General features: G+C 36.2%; 1 protein-coding gene across 4 annotated transcripts in view; it reads right to left on the bottom strand.

Annotated features, from left to right (window-relative positions):
• DHRS7B (dehydrogenase/reductase 7B) overlaps positions 1-20,549 on the bottom strand; it is a 68,940-nt gene that overhangs the window by 31,439 nt on the left and 16,952 nt on the right. Inside the window, exons 1-2 of one of the 4 annotated variants that reach the window (XM_051999541.1) lie at positions 13,387-13,479; positions 5,415-5,593 (exon numbers count right to left, since the gene is read on the bottom strand). In XM_051999541.1, coding sequence (XP_051855501.1) covers positions 5,415-5,568 — 154 coding nt within the window. In that variant the 5' untranslated portion in view covers positions 5,569-5,593; positions 13,387-13,479. Of the gene's footprint in view, positions 1-5,414; positions 5,594-10,895; positions 11,749-13,386; positions 13,480-20,549 lie in introns of those variants that run through there. The other 3 variants (XM_051999523.1, XM_051999508.1, XM_051999515.1) reach the window with 3 other exon arrangements.

The following is a 20,549-nucleotide window of genomic DNA, read 5'->3' as shown; positions in this document are numbered from 1 at the left end:
CTCATTCCCCACTATCAATGTTTCCTACCTTTGGGACTCATCTTCAAAAACCTGACTCTTATTTTCACAACAGAATCCCACAGCTTCAATTTTTGAACTTTCTATAGTATTAAGGAAATATCCGAGTTAAATGTACTGTGAGAGTTCCCATACTGACTATATGACATATCCCAAATGTTAATTAGCAACAACTCTACTAAATGTATTAAAAAGATTAGTAGTTTTATGATATGCACAAATCTCTACAGTGGTCCTGTGTGAAATGAAAAAAGAGGCTTAAGACCATAAAATAGTTTTTTAGTATCCAGGATGCAAAACAAACCTTTATCCTCTTGGCATCCATATTTTTTAAAAGGAGTTCCATGTTGGAGAATTAATTACTTTACTGCCAAGAAGAATGAGGAGGTAGATATTTTTATTAAAATATATTCTTTTAGTCTAAATACTCTTTCCTCAGTATTGTTTCAAACTTTTTTGTACCTATCTCTTGATCTCTTGATCACAGCAGGATGAGATAGGAAATTACAAGACTGTTCACAACATGAAGGCTCTCCTCCTCAAAAAGAAAAGTTCATCATTAAGCATTATCCTATTTCTATTGTTTTAAACCCTTCTATTTCTCAGTAAAAGCTACTACAAATAGTCTTCCTTCCTACTGTTCAATAACAGTGCCAAATTTCTCTCACTAATTTTATGCATTTATAAATATACACTATTTCTATATGTAAAAAACTGCATTTTCATTGAATTGTCTGGTGAAAAGATACTATATCCATTAAACAAGGACATTTTCAATTGTGCTTATACTTGTATGGCTGTCTTTTAAACAAGGGTTAATAAATTCTTTCAGTGGGCCAGGCATGTAACTGGCAATAGAACACAAGTTTCTTCAGGTCAGGGGTTTTGTTTTATGTCTTTCTATCTCCACTACTGAACATAGTGTATGGCATATGACAGATGGCACATAATTGCTAAATGCTTGTTGAATGAATGACTGCGCCGGGATAAAAGCACAGAAGTTGCTTGAATACCAACTGTGGTCAAATTAAGAACAGAATCCATCATGCAGCTTTAGCAGGCAGTCTTCTAGGGTCAGTACACCATTGCAAGCTCAAGTCATCCCACTATTTGCAATCCCTCTTAGCGATGAGCCAAGCTTCCAGAAGAAACCATTAAAAAGATTTCTCTTAAATTCAGAAGGCAATGTTTTAAAGAGAAAGAATGTTCTCCGATGTTCTCTGTCATTCCCAAAGGAATGTAAAAACTTGCAATGAAGAAATATAACAAATTAAAATCTACCACCAAAGCATGGGGGAGAACACAGAACTATGAAGAATAAATCTTAGGAAGGTCAGTATATAAATAGCTTTTGAAAAATGATAGCCCTAGCTCTGAGAGCAACAAAGCCAAAATGGGAGGAAATGAACCCTGTACAGAGAGGAACTGAGATAGAACAACAGAATGAAAAAGCATTCCACTTACAATCCTTAGGAAAGTTTCACAGAAGAAAAAATAAGAGGGCAAAGTGGAGAGTAGTGAGTGTCAGAGAAGAGTTGTAATCCCCAGAACTATCACTTATCTAGGCTATCATACAATTCTTTTCTGTTGTAAGATGTCCTCCTTAGTAAAGATGTATTAGCCCTTCACACATTTGGGATATAAGTTGTCTAACATGGATATATATAAATATCTTGTCCGTTTAGTTGGCAATATTATTGTTTACTCAAGACAAACCTGACTAAAAAGATATTCATATGAAATAAATATCAAATAGTCCTAAGGAACATCATGGCTCCTAAAAGCTCGAAGACAGAAGAAAAGTTAGCAGATCCACTCAAGAATGGTGAGGCTTCCTCTCAAAAAAAGCCCCCATATGATTTGTTTGTCTTTGACTTTCCTACATGAATGAAGACTTGATTACCTGAATCTGGTAATAGGTTATTTGAAAATTATACAAAGCAAAGAGACTAATTACTCTATGAGATGACAAGAAAATTATAATAAAGTCAAAACACTGAAAAAAATATAAGTATAAATGTAAAAACAATTGATTTGGATAACAGATCAAGGAGAGATAATTTAAGAATCATTATATTAATTAAAAAGCTATTGACAAAAAACACAAGCCCAGATACATCATATTTCAAGAAATCATTAAAATAAAATAACAAACTTTCCTATCTCTTAGAACAAGAGGACAAAGTAAAAACTGAAAATCTAGTCACCTTCTGAAAGAAACCCCAAAATAAAAACTCTTAAGAACATTACAGACAAAACCAAGAGCTTCTAAGTAAATATATATATATATATATATATATATATATTTCAAGCCAACAGAAAAATGCAGTCATTAAAGAACCACAGTCAAGATCACAGAAGATTTAGCATCTACTTCTATAAAGAAGTGGAAAGCTTGTGCAATGCAACACTCCATAAGGCAAGACACAGGTTTAAATCAAGAATAATTTACCTAGCAAAACTGAGTTTAATCCTTTAGGAGGAAAATGGACCTTTAATGAAACAGAGGATTCATTATTCCTAATGAAAGGACCAGGCTCCAAATTTAGGAGTGAAAAGAAACATAAAAGGATACATACGAATGTGTAATCATAATGTACTAAACAAAGGTTTACATTATAATGTGGAGAGATGATACATGTCCTCTTAGAACCCTATTATTGCTATTGTTGATCACAGACATAGTTTAATATGATAGAGAACTTCTTCTGATATCTTAAAAAAAAAAAAGGAAATAGAAGGGAAAAGGAAGAAAATGGATGGAGGAAATTCTCTCACATAATCTGAGTGAGTAAGAAGACTATAAATAAGAAGAAAGGGGTAGAAGAAATGGATGATACCTGAAACCTCACTTTCATCAGAACTGGTCAAAAGAAGGCATACATAAATGAGTGTAGAAATACATTTCACTCAAGGAAAACAGGAGGCAAAGGGCAGGAAAGAGAAGGAGGACAAAATTTTTTTTTTTTTAATTGTCCATTAGTTTCTTTTTTTTTTTTAATCTTTGAATTAATATTTATTCATCAAAGTGGAGATATAAAGACAAATATACTCTTGACAGAACCCATGCCAGAGTAATTTTTTACAGCATTATCTCTTGCACTCATTTCTGTTCCGATTTTTCCCCTCCCTCCCTCCACCTCCTCCCCCAGATGGCAAGCAGTCCTTTACATGTTAAATGGGTTACAGTATATCCTAGATACAATACATGTGTGCAGAACCGAACAGTTCTCTTGTTGCACAGGGAGAATTAGATTCAGAAGGTATAAATAACCCGGGAAGAAAAACAAAAATGCGAGCAGTTTATATTCATTTCCCAGTGTTCTTTCTTTGGGGGTAGCTGCTTCTGTCCATCCTTGATCAATTGAAACTGAATTAGCTCTCTTTATTGAAGAGATCCATTTCCATCAGAATACATCCTCAAACAGTATCGTTGTTGAGGTATATAATGATCTCCTGGTTCTGCTCATTTCACTTAGCAGAAGGAGGACGAATTAAGGGAAGGATCAGTCCTAAAGAAAACAAACTCAAACCATGTAAGTGGATTGGGAAGAGGAATTTAAAAGGAAAGGACAAGAGCTCTTGGCAAAGGAAAGAGAAAAGGGTTACAGGAGATGCAGAAGCATATATTATCAAACTTAGCATTCTATTGCTGTATAGACTTTTGCTGATTATTTGTTTCTTGTTTTAAAAGAACGGAAAACATCAATGACCAACCAGAACTCATGATGAAATGTGCTACCCATCTTAGTATATCCATATCTATCTATCTATCTATCTATCTATCTATCTATCTATCTATCTATCAATATGCTGAAGGTAATGGTACAGTGGATAGAGTTCCAGCCCTGAAGTCAGGAGGACCTGAGTTCAAATCTGACCTCAGACACAACATTTCCTAGCTGTGTAACCCTGGACAAATCACTTAACCCCAATTGCCTCAGCAAAAATAAAGAGAGAGAGAGAGAAAGAGAGAGAGATATTGATTGAGGTTGATTGAGAGAGAGAGAGAGAGAGAGAGAGAGAGAGAGAGAGAGAGAGAAAGAGGAGAGATATTGATTGAGGTTCTCAGGGTCTAAATTGATGCATTTTTTTTGGCTAGTTGGGGGAATTTGTTATTCTTGACTATGCAAATGTTACAGATTTGTTGTTTTTCTTTCAAGGGTAGGGGAAGGGCAGGAGAGAGAAAGCCAATTAAAAAAAATGAAATCAGGTTTAAAAAAAGAGGATCTAGATTGAATGGAGATGATAGAGAAGGAAAAATGCGATTAGAAATAAAATTAAATGGAAGAAAAAATCTTCACAATAAATTTTTTTTTAATAAAGGCCTTATATATCCCAGATGTTTAAGGAACTAATTCAAGGTCATAAAAAAATAAGAGCCATTCTCCAACTGATAAGTAATTAAAGAATATTAGCAGGCAGGTTTGTTGGTTTTTGGGGGAGGGAAGTGGGGAATGGTTTGGTAACAAATATGCACAGTCGAGAAAAACAACTTGGTGAGGGTAACCCAGGATTGGGATTTGATAAAATAGGAGCAGTATTTGGAACAGGGTTGAAATGATAAACTAAAGGTTCTAAATTTAAAAAGGAAGAAAATAATGTGAGAGTAGTAGTCAGTTGTCTCACAAAGTATTGAGGGGTAGTGGATTAGAGGTAATAATGAGGATTAGGAACAACTTTAAAGGGAGTATGGCATAGAGAGAAAGGAATTATGGGTAGATATAACTGGATGAAGAAATTTCAGAGTTATTGATTATGGAAATGGAACAGTTGTAAGTTATGTCAAAGTCAAAAGTATAATTAGTTCAAGTAGAGCAGAAGAGTAGGTCTTGGAGAAGAGTAAAATAAGGAACTAGAAGAATAGATTAGGGTGTTTGAGGGAACATGAACAGGTATGTTGAAGTCCTCTAGGAGCTGGGATAGAGAAGTTCTGAGACTGTCAACTAGGTACTGAACTCCTACAGAAAGGAGAGAAAATTAGCTGAAAGCTAGTGGATTAACAGCCAGCAAGCTTTAGATTGGGTGATAAATTTGGATAGATGGAATTTTAGGCATGAATAAATGTAGAAGATGAAGAGTAGAAATGGCAATGGGAAGAAAGGAATGGACTTTCTTCTAGGCTATCTACACAATTCTGTCTAGGAAATATGATTAAAACACAGCTGTGCTATTACCTGTTCCATATCTAGTTTTGCTTAAGCCATAGGAAGAGAATTGTGTCCCCCAAATCTCGAATGCTCTCCCTCCTAAGCTCTACCTTTTAAAATGCTTAATGTCTTTCAAGGCTCAATATAAGCACTACTCTCCTGCACTCTTGTAGGCTTCCAGGTCATAGTATTTGGGGCCTATTTTCCCTACTCTTTCATTAGCCAACAACATACTAGAGAACCCACCTTTCCCCAGGCCAGAGGTTGCCCCTGTAATCACGACTACAGAATCCTGGATGTAGGCCTTCATTCGTACCCACTGCAGCAACTTGAAGAGACCGAAGATTCCCATGCAGCCAACAAGCAGGGGGACAATGGCTATAGAGGTGATATAATCCATCAGCTTCCCTTTTGGTACAAATCTCCTAGGAGTGGCAGATGGAAAAAACAAGAATGTTTGTGGCATACTAAGAATTAACAACTCCCCTCTCTTTATCAAACCTAAGTTTTGAGTCCTAGCAAATATTGCCTCTTTCCCGAAACAGTATACTAGGTTTTTAGCTTTCAAAAAACTCTTTTCCATTACTTTTGTGGATAATAGCTTTTCTTCCTTGTGGTTTTGTTTCCTTTTATATATATAATGCTATCCCATGCAACAACTAACATTGATATTACTAAAGTTATATTTACATTTCTACATTGTTGTATATACATTTCTGTTGCAGGAATGAACTATATTTATATTTTCCAAAACAAAACTCCGTGGAGTTCAAAGGGAAGAAAAGGAGAAGACTCTGAAAGATACTTTTATCAATGTGAGGAACTCCAGTTATAGAAATTCTTTTCAGCAACTAGTTCAGCTAGGAAGCAACTGGGCTTTCAAGAAGTTGAGCATGCTCATGTAACTCAAAGGCAGGTCTTAACTCCCAGAGTTGATTCTTTATCATGCTATCCTGCCTCTCAGATTTTATTTTTACTTTTTAGAGGCAATAAGTTGATTTAGAGTAAATCTATGAGAGAAAGTGGCTTGAAGGACTGGTTTTGGTCTTAAAGTTAGAAGACCTGAATTTTCTTCTTAGGTCAATCTCTACTTATGGTTAACAACAAACACAAATCCTTTGCATCCCAATGCCCTTTTTAACCCCAAAATTCAGGGGTAAGACCAGAAAGTCTCTAACAATTCTTCTAGCTCTTAGGTTTTATACTGCTATCATATTTGGCTTATAACTAAGCTTTCTGGTTAAGTGATTGTCTTTATGTTATAAATACCTAACTATATCAGGGTTCACCTGTTTTTCCATAAGAAACCTAGATTTTTGGAACTCAAATGAGATACTATTAGTTATTTCAGTTTCATGACATTTTGAGAATAGAAAATCTCAAAAATAAAATGACAACCATACAAACTATACAGGGTCTATTAAGCAGTTCAGAAGTAGAAAAAGCAGGAGACTTAAATCACCAAATCCAGGTTAAAATCATGACTTGCTAGTCACGTGATATCAGGCAACTCAATTAACCTACCTTGAGCTTAGATTTTCTCAAGTAAAAAGGCAAATAGTACTCATAATATTGAAGTTACAGGTTATAAATAAGAAAAGCACTTTGTAAACCTTAGTGCACTACATAAATATAAGCAATTATTACCACCATCCCACAAAAGATAAGAGACCAATTCTATACAAGTTTGGTGCATGACTGTCTTAATGATCACTAAAAATATTTTGTATAAACCAGAACAGTCAAAATAGGTCAAGGAGGGTTAAGTAACAACTGAAAAGAGGGATAACACAAAACTGTGGCATTTAAGTTTCAGATGAGAGTACAAGTTGATATTGTCCCAATACTTTAGTATGCACTAAGATTTTTCTAATGGCCCAAAACCAAGGAAAGGCTAAGGCAGCAGTAGTCATCAATCAATAAGTATTTATTAAACACCTACTATGTACTGAGTACTATGTTGCATACTGGGGATACAAATACAAAGAATGAAACAATCCCTACTTTCAAGGATTATATTCCTAGGAGAGTGTAAGGATAACTCAATACTTTTATTTAGCCCACAGTGCTTTATATCAATAGGATAGAACATAGCTCCATGTTCTATGGACAAGTTCTATGGACTGATCCAAGGACCAGTAATATCATTTGTCAATTGGGTCAAAGAATTCTTTTTTTTTTTTTTTCCCATAGCTTTTTATTTACAAGTTATATGTATGGTTAATTTTACAGCATTGATAATTGTCAAACTTTTTGTTCCAACTTTTCCCCTCCTTTCCCCCATCCCCTTCCCCTAGATGGCAGGGTGACCAGTATGTTAAATATATTAAAATATAAATTAGATACACAATAAGTATACATGTGGGTCGAAGAATTCTTGAAATAAGACAACAATCTATCCTCTACAATTTACTACATTCCCCATGACTGAAAACATAATATTGCCTCAATAATTCCTAAGAGAAAAGCCAGATTTTCTGCATGATCAGCATGTCAGTCAATCAACAAATATTTTATGAAGTGCCTACTATGTATCAGGCACTGTGTAAGGTGCTAAAAACACATCCTTATCTTCAAAGAACTTACAGTCTAATGAGGAAGAAAAATATTCAAATAACAATGTACATATGACATATATGCAGTGTAAAATAGGAGGTAATTTGAGACTGTGCATTAGCAGTGTGAAGGAGTGGGAAAGGAGGCTTCTAGGAAGTGGGATTTGAACTCAGTCTTAAAGAAAGCAGTGAGGTGGAGGTGAGAAGGGACAACATTCCAGAAAAAAGGTCAAGAGAGAGTGTTAGGCATGAGGAACCAGCAAGAAGTCTGGTGTAACTGTACCTTAAAAATACATAGAGAAGAGAAAAGTTTTAAGAATGCTGGAAAGGGAGGAAAGGACCAAGTTATAAAGGATTTAAAAAGTCAAATAAAAGATTTTATATTTGATCCTGGAGGTAATAGGGAGCGGCTGGAGTTTAGTGAGAATGTGTGTATTTGGGGGGAAAAGAGCTGACAGGATGACACGGAGGACTGAACTTTAGCAGGATCACTTTTTGTAGCTGAGTGGAGATAGACAGAAGTGGGGGAGGGGGGAGGGATGGACATGAAGCAGAGAGGTCCATTAGCAGACCATTGCCATAATCTAAGAATCTGGTAATAAGGACCTGCACCAGGGTGGTAGCAGTATCAGAGAAGAGAAGAGATGATATAACAATGAAATTAACAGGCCTTGGCAATAGATTAGCTACTGGGAGGGAAGGGGGGTGAAATGTGAGAAAAAGTAAGGAGTTATGAATGACACTAAGGTTGCAAGTTAGGGAAATTGGGAGGATGATGATACCTTCAACAGTAATAAGGAAATTCACAAGAAGGGACAGTTTTGGAGAAAAGCAATGAGTTCTGTTTTGAACACAGTGAGTTTGAGATTTATATAGAACATCCAGTTTGAGAGGTCTAATAGTTGGTATTGGTACTAGCGGTCAGGAGAGAAGTTAAGAGTTGGATAAACAGATCGAAAATCACATACATAGAAATGATAAACGACTCCACAGGAGCTAATGAGATCACTAAACAACGTAGTATTTAAGTGAGAAGAGAAGAGGGCCTAGGACAGACCCCTTCAGTCATAGCTATGATTAATAGATGGTGCTGGAGGAAGTTCCAGCAAAAGAAAGCATGGCAGTTTAAAATATCAACTCTATAGGCTGTTGTCTTATCCTGATCTTTAAAATAAGAACACAGATGATCTAGTAAACGAAAATAATTTTTTATCGTTGCTAAATTAAAATCAGAGCAAAGACAGAATCACATGCCAAAAGTCTGACACTGGGAGTACTTATATACTACTTCATATACTTCTGAACTGTCCTTACATCCCAGTCCCATATACTGTGCAGACTATTTCTACTTTTGTTTCCTAACAACAAATAGATTTTTTATCTCTGTAGTATCATTAAACTGGCTGGTTGACTTGGTCTCCTATAACCTATAGACACTCTTTAATTCCCCAATTTTCATTTATTGTGGTTGATTATGCACAAAACATAATGAAAATAAGGCTATGTCTAGATATCAGGCCAAGTCTGCAAATGCTGATAAAAAGAATCAGCACATTATTTTTATCTATCAACTGCATTACTTCATTGATTATTTTAATTGTGTGTATATATATATATATATATATATATATATATAAATTTCTACCATGCCTACTAAAATACACTTAGATATTTCACCATAATCAAAATAAATAATTTGTTAATGTTGCTCAGTTATTTCAATTGTGTCCAATATAGATTTTCTTAGCAATATTGAAATGATTTGCCATTCTTTCTCCAGCTCATTTTAGAGATGAACAAATAAGGCAAACAGGGTTAAGTAATCTGCCAAGGGTCACATAGCTAATAAGTGTCTGAAGCTGGATTTAAACTCAAGAAGATGATTCTTTCTGACTTCAGGTCCATGGCTCTACTTACTGTGTCACCTATTATCCATAGGTAATTATCTGAAAAATCATTCCTTTCCATCAACTACCCTCTTTATTTCTTATAAACATTCACTTCCTGCTAAGTGAATATATTTTCCTCTCACCCTTCATCTTGCCAAACCTAGGCTTGGGTACACTAAGAATGAAAGTGATTTCTAAAAAAACAGAGTTCTTTACCCTGTGTACTAGTTTAGCTCTCCAGAGGCTATTGCCAGATGACTATGGCCTATGGGCAGGGTATCCCCTGACCTATTTTCACAACTTCTAGAGATACTCCTGAGTTCACCTGGCACTGATGGATCCACTCCTTCGAAAAGTAGTAGGGCATTTCATGTGGGTGTGGGTGTGGGTATGTGTGTGACAGAGAGAAAAAAGTTGTCTGGTTTCTGAATTAGCTTCTTCAAGAAAGCTTCCTTCAATGCCTATTAGTTTGATCATTCAAGAGAGCATAGGTAAACTCTTAGATGACTATGACTATATTCACTTTGACTTCTTACACAAAATAACTTTGACAGACAATGGCATAGAAGTGGGAAGAGATAAAAGATTAAGAGAAAAAAACACAGTTTTTTTTTTTGTTTTTTGTTTTTTTTTTTTGTGACCTACTCTTGTACTCTCTGATTGGATCAATTCTGGGCTTTTCCCTAGAGATGCAGGTAGTGGCTAATAGAGCTAGTTGTCCAGAGCAGATCCAATAAGCTTGGTCTGTCCTAAGTCAACATAAGAATAACTCAAAATCCTGAATCTCACAGGCAATCCTAGAACCAAACTTAGTCTTTCTTGATTCCTATAGATGAGGAATACTCTATTCTCTCTCCCAAGGTGTCCTATAGACCAGAGTTGTCTAGGTTTTTTTTTTTTTTTTTTCAGCTTATAATCCTAGAATTGAAGAAAGTACAGAACTTGCTGCAGGCAACTTGTCATTAATTTGATTTCTTTCTTCTCAATGCTAGTTACCTACTTCATGAGGGTTGAAATCAAGAGAACACCTTAAAAAATGCTCTGGAACAGAATTTGTTCTATAAACAGAAAAACTAGGTAAGGAAGCCTATAAAAGACAAACTCTCAAGTACTGTTTCACATCTGTGAGAGAAATATTTTAAAATGAACCACCTCACCATGTCTTCCTGCTGAAAGAAAAATCCTATGGTTTTCACTTTTCATATATTAAGGATACTGAGAATTCCACTAAAGCCCAAGGAGCAAAATACAAAATGGATAAAAAAAAAAGAGAAACTACAAACCGTCTTATAAATTTCCGCACCCAAGGAGGAACCTTCCGGGATTCCATGAGCACCTGAAACAATACCTCAGTCCAATCTGGATCTCCTGGAACTGGAGGACATTTTACCTCAAGTAAACATGGTGCCAGGTTAACGTAATCCATTCGTCGTCCTATAGGCTATATTTCTATGGGGAGAGCAGATTCCTGCATTCAATCAAGCATGTTGTTAAGGACTCGGAATGCAAAATGAGTTTAAAATCAGTATTGGATCTGTCCCAACTGCCCAGAGAACTAATTATTTATTTTTTGTTTGGGGGGAGAGGGGGCAGGAAGGAGAAACAAAACATATTTATCAGCCAAACCAAAGTGTGCTATATATTTAGGAGAATTAAGTTCAATCTCATATTAACTCTCCTGATGATTTGAAGCAGGGAGCTTTATAGTGATAATCACCGCTGTTCCAAGGGGAGTCCTTTAGGGCTCTAAGACCTATCCTGTTTCCACTCACCCCCTACCTCCGCCTGAAAAATATAAGTAGCAGCAGAGAGGGAATGCTATTTGATCTCTTCTATGTACTCAGCTATTAGGGGATGTGAGACCAAAGCTGTAATTTCAGTGATGATGGGAATCTCCCTTCTACCCCCTATATTGCCAAAACTTGGTCTACCAAAATAAGTCAGCACTTTCTCTGCAACTTTCAATCTTAGAGAGTTGCCTAGGACACTGATAGGACTAAGTGACCTGTGACCCACTCAGATTCTCACAATTAGTATGTGTCAAAGGCAGCACTTGGACTGCTCTGAAGTTAGCTTTCTATGCTATTCACTATCACTTCTCATGTTCCCTCCCATACTACCATTTTCCATTCTCAGTAGTGGAAATGAATTTCTAAATAATTCTCTTGCTTACTTCCTTGCTTTGGGGGAAGCATCCTCCATCAAAAATAGAAGTAAAAAGAAAGATCCTCAAATAATACAAAACAAGTGTGTCTTGACTGGCATAACCCTTAACCTTGTGGGAAAATGTACTGTGTAAAGCAGTAAAAGTAAAAAGAAAGATGTATTTTAATTTTTATTTGGGAGAGAACAGCTATAAAGGAATTTCTTTACATAAATAACTATCTATTTTCTATAACAGTAAATTAAACTTATAATTTTAAACGTCCACAACTAATAACTAGTTAAGATTTCAGAAACTAGTCCTTATACAATCAGTGACAACTCTGTTGGAAAGACTCAAATGAAGGGAAATGTCTTGCCCACATGACTTTCTACGTTTAAAGATTAGTATGTAGAAAGGAAGGAGGGAACATGTATCAGTATCTTTATGGGTCACAGTGGGAAGTGGGGTGATGGACAAAATGACCTGTTAGGAAAATAGAGAATGAATCATTCCTAAGCACCAAATAACAGACAACTACAGCTATAAATAAATACATGGTGCATTACATATAACTTATTTGTGTATGAACACATGTACTATTTCATTAAAAAAAAAAAAGCATTAAAGCTTATTTCTGTAAGGCTGATAATTTTAAGTACCGGAAAAAACTTAAAAGGATATCATAGATGCAGTAAGCCTGTTTGAATTTTATCAACTACAAAACAGTCAGAATCATAACTATAAAGTTTTACTGTTTAAAGATAGAAAATCCTCTTCAGGTCAACAACTGGCACTTAACTCCAGACTCATCCTGAGAGGTCAGTAAATATTACTATGCATTTGTAATTCAACTATTCTAAATATACAGAGTGACATTTTAAAAACAGTTCCTAGGACATTAAACAAAAAATGAGACAACACTATCTTGTAGCTGAGATGACCCAGCTTATCCAGGACACCGTCATTACTCCTTTTAATCCTTTTCTCTATTCCTTCCTCCTTATTAGTAAGAACTTTCACAAGTAGAGATTTTTTCCTTAGAATTCTTCTCTTTTTCTCAGTTTTTGAAAACCAAAAAACAGCAAAGAAAAAAAAAAAAAAGACTCATTCCCACATCACAAATTTTCAATTTGTTGATGTTGGTTACTCTAGGATACAAATCATTAATATCCTCATCTGAGAATAAAACCATTATTTTATAAAAGAAAGTATATTAAAACCCTTTAGAAGTCATAAATGATTTCAGGACAATCAAAATGCTTGGATTACACAGTAATTCACAGTGTTACACATAGCAGAATCAGGTTAAAGGGCAAAGAAGGATTCCAACTGGAAGGAACACTGAAATCATGAGGCAAGGAGTGGCTTAATATCTTTAAAAGCAATAAGGATCCTTTTCCTGCAAATGCATACACACCACATTCTATTTTCACAATCGAGTACTGTACTAGTTATAATCCAGTCTATTAAGATTACAAATAGCAGATAAAAATCTATTTTCAGAAGGTAAAAGTGCAGGTTAAAAGAAGAGTAAAGTTTCTCTTTTTGTGTCCTAGTATCTAGTCAGCAGCAGCATAGTGTCCTCAATTAGCTCCAGTCTTTGGATTGAAGAAAGTACAATATCCTACCTTTGATAACAGCTCCCTTGCCAGCAACTGGGTCCCAATGCCAGTGTCTTTCCTGGGTCTTCTGACACAAGAGCAGACAGACAAATAGGGAAATGGCAAGGGACCAAATAAATGCTCCACAGCCAACAGCCTCTGGTCAGGATTACTGAGAACAGTCTTCCAGAAAAGCAATATGCACGTTTCCTTTTGTGCCCTTTAGAAAATAGTTTATTGTCCCCCAATCCATCCTTAGCTTAAAAATTTGACACACTGGAAAAAACAAAACTTAAAAGAAAGAATAATATTTTTTCTGTCTGGATATCAAGTACTCAATACTAGAAAAAATGGACACTTCACAGAGAATGATTAACATTCTCTGATAAAACATCTGGGACAAGTAGAACAGCAATCATAGAATTAAAAGTGGAAGAGGCACAAAACATGAAAGAAGATCTAAAATATACTCTACTATTCTGGTTGTTTAGATGATCATGACCCAAATTATTTATCAAAGAGGAAATTTTGGCTTGGCAGTTAAGTTCAGATATTGTTCTTTATGCTAATTAAATTGGCATAAACTCTTACCTTAGATTCTTACTAATTGTGTGACCCTGGGCAAATCATGTGACCTCTGCTAATCTTAATTTCTTCATCTGTAAAATGAAAGTGATAATAATAGCACTTATAGGGTTGTTATGAGGATGAGTTAATTTTTGTAAAGTACTTTGAAAATCTCAAAATGCTACAGAGCATAAATGCTAGTTATCATCATCATCATTATTATGAAGTTCTGAATCAGAATCTGGCCCTGCATCAGAGTAATCATGAAGATGCAGATTCATTCCCAAGAACCACAGGTCAGTGAGGTCATGATGTGTGTAAAAGTCTCTAGAAGTATTTGCAGAGATTTTTTTTTTTTTTTTTTGCGGGGGAGACATCCTTGAAAGGAGAAGATAGACTGTGATGTATGGACACATCATAGGAACATAGGAGTCGACACTGGCATCCTTATGTGCCCTATTTGCCCTGTTCTTTTAATCAGAGGATCCTACGAGCAGATAAATGGTTGCACAGGGTAACAGGGTTTGGTATGGTAGTCAAGAATTCCATACTGAATGGCTTTGGTCTAGAAAGACTCCCCCTCAAAGACTCTAGTGCCATTGTGTTAATTGTCCCATCTCTGGTATCTGGGCAGGATAAAGCCATTTTCTGTCCTTGTATTTTAGAAGTGTTTTAGTACTGGCTGCTATATTTCTAATTGGCAATGTAGGCCTTTGCTTCTTTTTTCCCCTCTCCCCTTTGAGCTTCCTGTCTATCTCTTTTTTATTATTGACTATCCCACTGCTAGACAAACTAATAATGATAATAATTAGCATTTATATAGCACTTTGAAGTTTCTAAAGTGCTCTGCAGAAATCACATTTGATCTTCACAACAGTCTTAAGAGGTAATTACTATTACTATCCCCATATTTACAGATGATGAAGTGACTTCCTCATCATCACAAAGCTAATTCCCATCTTGAAATCTAACCATCCTGACTTCAAGGCCTTCTCAAACTACTCTACCACCTCTATGTTGTTATTTGGGTGGTAATAACAATAGCTAGTATATATAAAACACTGACATGTGCTAGATACTTTACAAATAATTCATCTGATTCTCCCAACAATCCTGTGAAATAGGTGTTATTTTTAGTTGAGTAAACTAAATTGAACAAAGGTTAAGTGACTGGCCCAGGGTCATACAACTAATGAGTGTCTAAAGTCAAAATGGAACTCAGGTCTTCCTTATTTCAGGTCTAACCCTCTATCTACTGTTCCACCTACCTGCCCCCAAGAAGTAGAAACTAGGGAAAAACAAAAACTATCTATATGATGTTGTAAACTCATGTAGCAATCACTGTGGAGGAACGTCCCTGAGAAAGCAGGTGAACAATGCAAGCTCCATGGGAAATCACAAACTGAGTAGTCCAGGTTTTTAAGCCAAGGTAAGAAGATAAGCAGAAAAAAATAAAAGCAAAAGAGACTCCAGAGTAAAAGCAAAATGGAGCCACCATTCCCATAATCTACTGTGATTTTAAGTCAAAAGACAGACATGACAGAGCAGGACGTTCTCAATTTGGTTTCTCCTTTCTCCTCCTATTATTGTATCACAAATAGGGAATTGTCCCTAATATTTGTATTCCATGTCATGGATAGTGCTTAGAGTTAATTCCTCCCCCCTCCCTCCCCCCCCCCCCCCCCCCCCCCGCCTTTTCTCCTATTTCTATCTCCTGTCTTACAAAATAAGTTTTATTTTTAAAGGTTATTTTATACTTGGTTATACATAGGTTTTGTTGGTAATTTTGAATTTAAACTAATTCCTACAACAAGCCTTATTTCTTTTTTGCCAAGCTGTCTAGAATTTTGCAATTTGTCTTTTTTTTTCCCTGGAATTTGTTGGATTTCTTGATATAAATGTAGTAGTATTTCTTCTCCAGTAGAACAGTTTATAAAATCTGTTTGGGCTTTATTTCTTAGTTTCTTGAATTTTAATTTGTGCTTTTGCTTTTGCCTCAGAAAGGGAATTTGACCTTCCCTACTCTGGAAATTATATTTCATTCTGCTCCTTTCCTCATGGTGGGTAGATTATTATCATGTGGCTATTGAATATATTTTCAGCTTTTTCAAATATATTTTTTGAAAGATAATTTTATCCCATTTCTTGTTACATTTTAGAACTGTGATTATTCCAGGAAAGTCTTGTTTCGTCCCTATTTTCTTTTCTTTTTTTTTTTAGATGTGATTCCTTCTGGAAAATAGCCTTCCAGACTAGATTGTCTTCCATACTTTATCTGCTGCTAACATCAAATATTGTTATACTTTGTAGTTTTGAGAATATTTTGAATTCATGTGATTTGCATAATGATTTGCTATATATTAGTACAGGAAAAAACATTATTGATAGTTTTTTCATGATTCTAAGTTCATACCTATTGATTTATATAATAATCTTTTGTTATGCAAATAATTTTGTTTGCTATAATAGTATACATTTTTTGGGGGGGGGCTATAAATAACATTACAGGTGTGTGGCTCAAGCAATCTCTTTAAAAAGATAGGTGCTGAAGCACCAAAAGTATTGTTTTATGTTGGATATTAAAAATTATAGAGGTCTTCTAATATTAAGAATAGATCTGGATTTGAATAAAGAATTTTAGGAATATCGAGTTTGGAGTTCAGCTCATTAACATAGCATCATAATAGACTTAGCCCTAAAGGAATCTCAGAGGCCATTTAGTCCAATCACCTCATTTTATAGACACAGAAAGGTTAGGTAAATTTGTCCAAAACCACACAAGTGTAAGCAGCAGAGTCAGGATTCAAATACAGATCTTCCGACCCCAAATTCAGTGTTCTTTCCACTGTATTACCACATCACTAACAGACAGAAAAACAAGGGGAGAGAAAGCAGGAAGATGGGCACAATGGTCCACTGGAAATACAGCAATCAATGCTATTATTTGTGAATACAAGGACAAAAAAATGGCTTTATCCTCCTTAGCCACTGGAGAAGGGTCAATTGTCTTTCACACTGGAAGAAGATCCAAATGGCATCACTAAGTTGGGTCAATGCACAGTGTGTCCAACTGTGGCTGATCAGACTGATAAGAGAGTGAAAGGCTTTACCACAGATTGAGCACAAATAGTCAATATGAACATTCAGAATGGAAATATCTCTAAATGTTCACATCTTATGTTACTTTTGAGCCACTGTTAATTCTGCTTTGTTCATTCAGCATAGCTTCTTCTTTGATGTAGACATCCGTGCAGGGTAGGTTGGGCCAGTGTTTTCTATATCTCACAAGAAGTACCAAAGTTCCTTAGAGAAACCCTGAGAGTATCCTTGTATCACTTCTTCTGACCATCACGTGAGCATCTCCCTGGTATGAGTTCTCCAGTCTTTTAGGAAAATGTTTGCTTAGTGTTGGAATAATGTGGCCAGACCATTAGAGCTCTCTGCAGTAGAGGTTCAATGCTTGCTATGGAGAAAGGATCTCAATGTCCACTATCATATATTGCCAGGTGATCTTCAGAATACTTTTAAGTCAAATGAAAATGAACGATTGAATGAAAATTCAAATGAAAGCGGTTTAATTTTCTGACATGGAGCTGGTAGACACTGTCATACAACATTGAGGTCAGTATAATAGTCCATATAGTTGGTAGGAAGCCTAATATCTCATTTCTCCCTTCATTTTTCTTCAGTTTCCTATATTATGATCTGACTCTGGCAATGCATCTGTTAATCTCTTCATCTATGTGTATATCCTGGAAAGTATATTGCCATGGTAAGAGAATTTATCCATAGCTTTCAAAATTTTTCTATTTTAGTGTAACTAATGGTCCACATATGGATGGCATGGTGCTGGCTGGTGGAAAACCCATTTTTCTTAAGTGTGAATTGTCAGGCCAAAATTAGCAGAAGAGGCAGAGAAATCTACACTGTTACAACTCAGCCTCAGAGGCTGCATTGAACACACAGTCATCACATGTCAACTTTCCTTCCTTTTGATTAGTGCATAAATTGGACACAGCATGAAGTCATCAGCCTCACTTTCTCTTCCAGAGCCACCACTGTACATAGGCAGGACAGAATCAAGACAGTGATGACTCAAGAAGCAGTGGATCACCTTGGTGTCTTCACTGTCTTACCAGTCTTCACTGTCTAACCAAGCTCTAAGTGCTCCAAAACATGGGCCTGCTTCATGGCCTTTGGAACAAATTGTTCTCATCCCCCCCATTGTACCAAGGAAAGTCTTTTACATGCTTGGGGTAGACACCCCTGTAACTCACCACAGGGTTTGAGAACCTTGGTTACGTTCAACCTGGTTTAGTCTGTCTGCTAAAAATTTACTGGCCACTGTGCATGCCGGAGCTTCTTGGAGTCACAGGTAAGAGTTATGCAGATCAGTAGAAGGCAGCCCTGTAAAGGGTTCAGCAGCCCTCACCCCAGAGGAACTAGTCTTCCCTGAATGCACCCTATACCCTTTTCAAGTTAAATAATTTCCTATTCATGTAGTTCATTTTGATGCTAATTTTATCCTCATTGAAGGCATCTGATGACATTATGGAAAACATGCTAACAAGCATAGGGAAAAAAGCACACAGCTGTTTCACTCCACTGGTGACTGGAAAAGTGTAAAGGCATCATCATCCATTATCTAAAATCCATGCAATCATGCCATCATGAAACTGGCATAAAATACTAATGAACTTCTTTGGGCAGTCAAATTTTGCTATGATCTTTCACAAGCCTTCACCACTAAAAGGATCTAATGTCTTGATTAGATCAATAAAGCATCATACAGAGACTTCTGTTTTCCTCCTAGCATTTTTCTTGGAGTTGTTGGCAGCAAATTCCAAGTCAACCATTGCTCAGCCCTTTCTGAAACCACATTGGCTCTTGGGTACATGACTATCTTCCAGGTGAAGGATCAGCTTATTAAGAAGGACCCTGGCAAGAATTTTGCAAAAGAAAACTGTTTATCATAGGACAACAATTCCTTTATAGAGATAGACAATGGAGACAATCTTTGATCTCTATAGTATAACCTTTTCTTGCTATACAATCAAGAAGATTTCAGTCAATTTTTGTTTGAGCAGTGGATCCCTTGCCTTGTAGATTCGATACTTTGCCATATAAGAAGAGTCTACTGGCACTGAAAAATTTTTTCAGTTAGAAGTTTAGCTAGAGAGGAATTGACTCAATTTAAGGTACACAGTCAATGGCTTCAGCTTTAGTTAATGACAAATCTGTGGAGAATGTCTCTCCAGGATCATGTCCTTATCACACAAATTGATATCACACAGATGAAATGCACAAAGGTTTCTGGTCCATAGATAGCCTTCAGAGTATCATAAAAACACTTTGGATTGTTACAATCAGTATAAAACTGAATTCCACTTGCCTTCTTACTAAACCAAGAATCCTGCATCTCTCAAGTTTTGTTTGAACTGTACTTTTGATGGAGTCAAATGTTGCCTTCTTAGAGATGGATGAACTATTCTGCCAGTAAACACTGTGGAGTTCTTGTTTTTCATTTAGAAGCTTCTAAATATTCCCATCATTTTTGTCAAGCTAATCTTGATGTCTGCACGTGTTCTGGCTCAGATGAGTGCATGTGGTGCTGCATACCAAACTTCTGAAAGCTGCTCACTGTTTTTCTGCTCCCCTGTTGCCAACCATGTATTCGCTCAGCTTTCCTTCCAAGTCAGAAAAAACTGTTCACTCAGGGAGAAGTGTTCTAATCTGTCGATTTTGAGTCTTTTGATAGTCATCTTGCAGTGGGGCCACTGCTTTTGTTAAATGCAAATATTTAGCTTGGAGAGGAGAGGTCCAGCATTCTGTGGTCACAAATCACCTATGTCACTCTGATATTTTGTCTGTTTCTAAATTATCTGATCTACAAAGCAAGGGATCCACTGCTAAAACAAAAATTGACTGAAATCCTCTTAGCAAGAGATTATACTATAGAGATCAAGGATATCTTCATTAATTATAAAGAAAAAGGAAGTAGGTTGTCCTGTAACAACCACAGCAGTTTTCTTTTGGCAAGATTCTTGGTAGGGTCTCTTCTTAATAGACAATATGATATAGACATGCTAATGTTTGCTACAAGGCTGCATCTAAGTTTTATTGCATTTAGGTAAGCAGATGACGGTATTGGTGATAAAGTCATGAGAGACACAAGTTTTCACTATTAAGTGACTTTTGGTGTTACTATTTCTGATCCCACTTTTCTGAAGGGCTCTGCCATGTCTGATTGTTGAAGCCTACTCTGGCATTAAATTCACCCAGAATTACATGCTTGTCCTCTTTTGGCACACTGATGATGAAGACCTCTAGATTTTCACAAAGTTATTCTCTGACTTCATCAGGATTTGTTATGGTGGCAGCATAGTTACTGATGATGGTGGCGTGGCACTTTTTGTGAATGGAAATCACAGTACCACAACACTGGATTAAGCTTGAAATCCTAGTGGGAGGGACAATGCCTCTGAGACAATCTCACCAAATTTAGGTCTAGACAGCACACAGCAATGCTTCATCATCCCTACTCACCAGCTGAGTCACCACCTCCTGTAGCCACTATCAATTTGCAGTCTTTGAATGAATGAAAAAATGGGCTTCTTAGTTCT

The sequence above is a fragment of the Antechinus flavipes genome, chromosome 1, assembly GCF_016432865.1.
Source record: "Antechinus flavipes isolate AdamAnt ecotype Samford, QLD, Australia chromosome 1, AdamAnt_v2, whole genome shotgun sequence".
Classification (NCBI taxonomy): Eukaryota; Metazoa; Chordata; class Mammalia; order Dasyuromorphia; family Dasyuridae; genus Antechinus; species Antechinus flavipes.
The sequence above is the reverse complement of the archived record's forward strand: the minus strand, read 5'-3'. Positions and strand labels throughout refer to the sequence as shown.